Source organism: Fundulus heteroclitus, chromosome 8 (assembly GCF_011125445.2).
Source record: "Fundulus heteroclitus isolate FHET01 chromosome 8, MU-UCD_Fhet_4.1, whole genome shotgun sequence".
NCBI classification, from domain to species: Eukaryota; Metazoa; Chordata; class Actinopteri; order Cyprinodontiformes; family Fundulidae; genus Fundulus; species Fundulus heteroclitus.
This window is the reverse complement of record NC_046368.1, coordinates 28,526,981-28,534,067: the sequence shown is the minus strand read 5'-3', so window position 1 is coordinate 28,534,067 and position 7,087 is coordinate 28,526,981. Positions and strand designations below refer to the sequence as shown.

The 7,087-nt window shown below is 43.1% G+C and overlaps 1 protein-coding gene across 1 annotated transcript in view; it reads right to left on the bottom strand.

Annotated features, from left to right (window-relative positions):
* Positions 1 to 1,782: 1,782 nt before the first annotated feature.
* Positions 1,783 to 7,087, bottom strand: part of lin54 (lin-54 DREAM MuvB core complex component) — a gene marked incomplete in the record, with an annotated part of 15,264 nt that continues 9,959 nt past the window's right edge. The window contains 5 exon segments of the mRNA XM_036140513.1: positions 1,783 to 3,317; positions 3,585 to 3,787; positions 3,881 to 4,018; positions 4,125 to 4,227; positions 6,337 to 6,408. Coding sequence (XP_035996406.1) covers positions 3,116 to 3,317; positions 3,585 to 3,787; positions 3,881 to 4,018; positions 4,125 to 4,227; positions 6,337 to 6,408 — 718 coding nt within the window.

Genomic DNA, 7,087 nt, shown 5'->3' with positions numbered 1-7,087 from the left:
AGCAGCTGTGGCAGCTAGGAGCCATTTTCCATTTTCCTACCAACTATGCACCGATTTGTACTCAACTGAATCTTCTTTGTAGTTTCCTTTAATTCACCCAGTTTACTGTAGCAAAAATGTGTTTCTATGACACCAATAAATATCTACCAGCAGAGGGCATGATTTGATCAGGTCCCCTGTTCTGATATTCCATATTGCAAATTCGAGTCACCTAGGCACAAACCTGAGATGCAGAATTAAAATCAGTTGGACCAGAGCAGTGGAAAGGTTTTAGAAAACAATATACAGTCATCTGGGAGATTTGAGCATTTTAATCGCGGTTTCCATAGTTGATGAAAACACTTGACTGCAAGAAAAATATATACGAAAAGGTTTAGTGATGCACGATATGTCGGCATAAACATCGGCATCGGCCGATGTATGTCAGTCGTTTCCCCCATGCTGGTATTGGGTCGATAAGTAAAATTGGGCCGAAAATAATAATAATAATAATGTTGGTTTCCATCTTGTTGCCCTTTGTGAATGTGTTTCGGGAGGAGGGGGGTACCTGAACCAGAGAAGCGATATGAGTGGTGTGGTCATTTCTTCACGGTTGAAAGGCTAGGAAAATGTGTGATTGAGACACTACCATTCAAAAGTTTAGACACACGTTTGTCATGCGATGGCTTTTCCTTATTTTCAGTACTTTCCACATTGTAGAAACGGGGAAAACAGAAAAACTATACAGGATTATGTTGCCAACCAAAAATTTTTTAATAACTGAACATCTTTTATATTTTGGATTCTTCAAAACAGCTTTGCATTTTATACCGCTTCGCATTCTCTAGATGAGCCTCAGGAGGCAGTCGCCACAAATGGTTCACAGAGGCAGGAATAGAAATAGAGGTGTGTCCAAACTTTTGACCAGTAGTGTGTACATCTAAATATGCAGTGCCTTGTAATAGTCACCCCCCCCCCCCCCAGCTTTTGACCTATTTCAGTACAATTTGTTATGTGTCAGATCTGCACAAAACAGCCGTCGTAGGTGGCAGTGGAAGAATATCTATAAACAAATAAAAAGGAACGTTGGCATGTACCAGAGAAGCCCCTCACAATTAGACTGTACACAGCTGGACTTCATTTTACTGTCACATGATCTGTCAGTATAAACATTTTCTGAAAGGCTCCAGAGGATGCAGCACCACTAAGGAAGAGGCTTCAGTCCATGAAGACCAAGGAGCTCTCCAGACTAGTCAGGGTGGCGTTAGAAAAAAAAAAAAAGATCCAAATGTTTGATGTTCCCCTGGAGCACCATCAAGTTCATCACCTTCAACTGGAAAGCACCTGGTACCACAGAGAACCTGCCAAGAGAGGGCACAGACCGGGCCAGGAGTGCACACATCAGAGACCAAAAGGTAACTCTGGAGGAGCTGCACCGCTCCACAGCAGAGACAGGCTCTGTCCACAGGACCACAATAAGCCGTACGCGTCATAGAGCTGGTGTTTATGGAAGAGGGGCCAAAAAAAATAATAATAAAAAAAAAAACAAGAAAAAAAAGCCATTACTTAATGTTAATAATAAGAAGGCAGTTTTTGAGTTTACCAGAGGACATGTAGGCGACTCCGTATGGAGGAAGCTGCTCTGGTCAGAGGAGACTAAAATGGAACGTTTTTGGCCACCAAGGAAAATGCTCAAACGTCAACACATCCCATCACCTCAAGAACAGTTAAGCACACTGATTTAAAAAAATAAAATACACCTTCAAAGTTGTAGGGATGTTCTGTAAATGAAATGGTGCAAACTTTCAAACAACCCATATGTATTCCAGCCTGTGAGGAAACAAATCATGAAAAACGCAAAGGGGGAGGGGGTACTTTTACAAGGCACTTATTTATCCATCTATATCCATAGAAAAGAAAATTAAATAAATAAATAAAAAGGTCATCGGCTCTTGACCATAACAGTATTAATATCGGCCCAGATTTTCGGATTGGTGCGTCCCTAAAACGGGTCTGTATTGGAGGTGGAAGAGGCAAAAAGACGAGTAGGTAGGAGCGGAGCAGAGGCTACAGAACCTGGTTTAGAAAATAATCTGCTGCTTGGACGCTGAGATATACCAACATATCCTAACAGCTGGATGAATTGAAGTTTTTCTTTTACAAATGCAACAAGTGAGCTGAGACCTTCTGTCACCACCAAAGCAAAGTTATCCAGGACTCAGACCTCTGGAATGAGTTTACTTCATTGTGGCGATAATTCAGCAATGTTGGCTTTTAAAACTCTGGGCTCTCTGAGCGGCGTGCCGCCTTGAGTTTAGAAAAGATTTGAGTCGGATGAAAGCATTTGGTGCAAACCGCAGGTCCATCTAGTAGCTTATCGTTCTGCTCCATTCCCCCCAGTGCTATGCAGCGGCAGGAACATCAGGGTCCGTCGTTTTTCCAACTTATGCTGTGTGTTAACGTACAACAACGCATTTAGTGATGCATAAAAAAAAGCACCAGGAGAGGCGTGGAACTCCGTCAGTCAGCATGTGTTCGGCTGCTAAGAGGAGGGGGGGGGGGGGCTCTCTGTGTCTGTACAGGTGGAGAAAACCTTCCCTCGCTCGCGGTGAAATAACGTAGCCTAGCCTTGCGACTCTAAACCTCGCATAATAGCGCTCACGCTAATTACGATGGTTAAAATAAATATCAAAAGATACATGTTCAGTTTGTCTACAATAAGCACAAAATAAACTGATGACATTAAAATTACAGGGATTCTTGGAAAAACCTCAGGCTGACAAAGCAAAGAGTACAAAATAAAGACAGAGGAGAGGTCAGACCTGACGGGCCCTTAAAGGGCCGGTACAGGCGGACAGTCATGTCCCGCTCTGCTTCTGTCTGTGCATCACAGACGGCTGGACGTCCATCAGGGGCGCTGTGCTCCGGCCTTTTGTTTTCCAGCTCCAGCGGCTGAACGGTCCAGACTGCTCGAGCCTTTCCATCCAGCGCAGCTCCAGCGGTCTGAGGCAGGAGGATCTCTGCGCTTTCAGAGGTCTGGAGAGCACCGAGAGTGTTCGACACAGACTGGATAGTAAGTACTCCACATCCTGGGTGGGGGAAGAGTTTGTGGCTAGAGAGTTAGAAGGAGCTCAGCCTAGCAGCTGATGGAGGCACAGTCCGCCTTAGCTTTGCCAGCAGAGCTGATTACGCTCATGAGGCAGTGTCCGAACTCCTCCAGGATCATCCTCTCCGCCTCCGCCTGAGGCTGACGAGTCTGTTCGGCCCGTTTGGCCTGCTCCAGTAAGCACTCGCACGTCGCCTCCAGCACTTCCTTTGTTACGAACGTGTATGGCAGCCTGTGCAGCGGAAACAAAAACAACCTTTTAATATAACAACAATGATTTTTCATTGGGAACTGTACAGTAGGAGACACATCTGCTCAAGGTGTGTGTGCGTTTCTGGTTTTGATTCCATATTGCATTTATATATTTTGAAAAAAAAAAAAAAAAAGAAAATTAAAGAAGGAAAACCAGATTATTGACTGAATTGTGTTGATTTTCAGCCTGTGAGCTAAAAACTCGGGTGCATGTTGCATAAAGAAAAGTGTGCCGGTGTTTTAGTACCTGCCGCCTCCACTTGACATAATCGGAGCGGTCCTCATCAGCAGGTCTGAGATCTGTGAGGACAGCTTGGTCTTGGCTGCAGTCTGCTGCTGGACCCTCACTTCTGCAGCATCAGCCAGATGCATAAGTGTCTTCCTCTCCGGGCTCTCCTCAAAGTTTTTGCAGCCGACGCACTTACAGATGGATGAGCACATGATCTTCGCCTACAGGATGAGACGAAAAAGGTACTGCATTCATTAAAAAGAACCTCTTTTAAAGGAGTTCAGGCCTAACAGCCAGAGCGGAGGTAAACCCACCTCGTAGCACTCGCAGTAGTTCTTCAGGCAGCCCGATCGCTTGCAGTTGCAGCCTTTGCTGTGCCGGCGGTCTGACTCCCCCTCTTTGCCTTTACCAATTTTAGGTTTGAAGGCCTCTGGATTTCTGTCCAAGCACGTCTGTAAAAAAAAAAACAAATAAAATATAAAAAACATCTTCTTAAACCATCAGACAGTAAGAGGCCCAGGGAACAGCATCCCTACAGAAACTGAAGTCGCAGCCCACCTTGATGGCTTTGAGTCGCTCCGTTTCGTGCTCCAGGTTGTTGAAGCAGTTGTTGCAGTTACAGTTGTTACAAAACTCTCCGTTTGCAAAGCAGTCGCAGTATCTGAGGACAGACGAGAAAGTTCAGCTTGCTTTCAGAACTCACAACTTTTCAAAAGTTTGCAGATGTTTTGTGCTCAAGGGCTTCTGCTGCTGTTAATAAAAGGTTGCCATCACTCCTGGCAAGCGTGTGAATCGGGGATCATGGTGCTGAAGCAGTACTGTTAGCCAGTGAACAGTGAAGTCGCATTAGCTAAGCTTACACACACAAAGTTCCTTCATTGGATTGAAATGTGTTTGTTTAAAAAAAAAAAAAAACACACAAAAAAAATACATCCCTTATATGGGCACAAAAACAAAAAAAAATCAACTAATCCGATCGAGACGCTGACACGCACCAGGCTTTATCAGAATAGGCACGCTGACATGAGTGGACATCAAATATCTCTAAAAACCACAGAAGAAGTAATTGTATTGCAATCTGTGCTGAAACCGCATATCTGGTGCAGCATTCAGTCTGTTATCTGTATTTTATTTTTTATTCTTGCCTTAACTGAGAATCCAACAAGCAGAACGCTCGCCTTATTTTTCTGATCTCATCTCATCTGAATATCCTCATAAGAGGATATTCAGATGAGATGCTTATCCAAAATAAGGATTGCATGCACCCATGCCTTCTCTTTAGCAAAGAATCCCTGCTCAGTTGTAACATCCAAGATTCTTCCTAACAAGTTAGTCCTAAGTCCAAGACTTTTTTATTAATCAAGTATGCATTTCTCTCCCTTGGTGACTGAGTTCTAATTTGGTGGATTTGGTCTTTAAGGGAAAAAAAAAAAAAAAAAAAAAACATCTGTGCAGTGACTGCAGATAAAAAGGCAACGGACTCCCTCGAGTGGCCCAAGGATGAACTGCATGTATATGATTCTTGAAAAGAGAAACAAAATTCAATCAGCAACCCATAAAAAATGTTTTGTTTGGGAATTAGTGCTTTTAAGCATAGATGCTGAACTTTATTTAAAACTTTATTTAAAAATAAAAACCAGCTTAAAGCTTTGCTTTTTATGTGCTCCACTATTGATCATGCCATTGCTGAACCACGGGTCTAGTTAAAAACAATAATCTACAGTAGGGGCCAATAAGCAGTGAAATGGCCTTTTAAAAACACCCTCAAAACCAAAATATTGTTGACCAAAAATTGCTAAATATAAAAATCTTCTTTAAAAGGTTAACTCACCACCAACTCAGTTTTTTTTTTTGCCAATAAACTGTTAACACGGTTGTCTTTTAGTACTGCCTACATAGACTGGTCGTTATTTAGACAAGCATATTTGTTGAAAGCCTGCCTTTGTGTCAGAAATTGTCAGTGTTGGGGTGAAATGGTGGACTTGCATTGAATTTCTAAGATAAGATAAAATCCGTATTGCTTTTGGTTTAAAAGCTTTTGTGATGTAATTTGGAGAAACTGACATCAGTAGCACTGCCGCTGTGAGGGTATAAAAGCAGCTCTGTCTTAAAAAAGTTTTGTGCATCCGTAACGAGCACTGTTGCACTTTTCAGACCCTCTACAAACTTTTTTTCCTTTAAAAAAAAAAGTAGCTAGCAACAAATATATTGACTTTTTGTGTTATAGGCGAATTTACGTAAAAGCAACAATTTTTCTGTTAACTGTCTTGAGGCAGCAGCGAGTCATGTCTTGAGTGCGTTCCTACTTCCCTCAGCACTGTCTCACAGGCAGACAGCTGCTGCCTCATCCTGAAACCCGCCTGCAGTCAGAGCAAAGAGAGCAGAGAGGAGACCCACTCTGTGTCCACATCGCAAATGAATCATGATGCACAAAGCTGTCAGTGATCCTGCCCTGCATTACAAAGCGGAAAATAAATAATATATAATTGGACAGATCCTGTCCTCCACTGCCTCAGCAGCACCGGCTTTGGGCATCGCTGAGTCAGCACCTTGAGCCAGCGGCTCAAACTGAGTTACACTTCAAGTTTAAATGAATGTAAAAACAAAACAAATGGTTTGTTTGCAAACTTACACAACATTCTTTTTTCACATTTATCCAGATGTTGAAAATGATCAAACCGAATTCCAGACATGGGGACTTTGGAGCAACCCTGACGGCGGCACCCATTCCTCTCAGTTACGTTAATGAAACCCGAACAGTCTTACTTACAGTTTGAGACACTGCGACTTGGTGCAGTTGCACGGTTTTCTGGGTCTGGAGGTCGCCTCTGCTGCCGACACGCTGCAAAGCAACGGATCACGTTAAACCCAGCGCAGCACAACGTCAACAAGGAACATGAACCCCTAACATTATTACAGCTGGAGCAACATACTGGGATGCATGATGTGCGCGTAGCTTTGAGGTCAGGTGGATCTTGTGAAAGTGGAAAGGATACGGTTTAATTTAGGTGGGAGGTGACAAACCAATGCTCAACAAGGAAGTCCCTCAAAAGACAGATATGCACACTCTGCAGTTAATTCTGCTGCCCCCTGTTAACCCTACATTCAAGTCTTTAGAGTGGGAGAGAACGCCCACATGCATGCAAAAGTATTCATACCTCTTAAAATTTGCCACTTTTCTTGTGCCGCAATTCCCGACTTTAATGCATTTTATGTGATAGACCCAACACCAAGCATCAGAAAACAATGGTTCTGAACGTTTTTCACAAATAAAAGTCTGATAAGTGAATTAGTATGCAGTCCCCCATACCCTGATAGCTCTAAATAAAATGAAACTACCTTCAGAAGTCACCTAATTAGCAAATCCCCATGAACATCATGCTGCGGGGATGCTTTTCTTCAGCAGGGGGACAGGGAAACTGGTCAGAACCAACGGAGATGGAGAGATTTGAGAATGTGCGTTTAAGAGATCGTCATAAGGCCTGGGAAACGTTGCTCAAGACTTCAAAATTAACAACGAG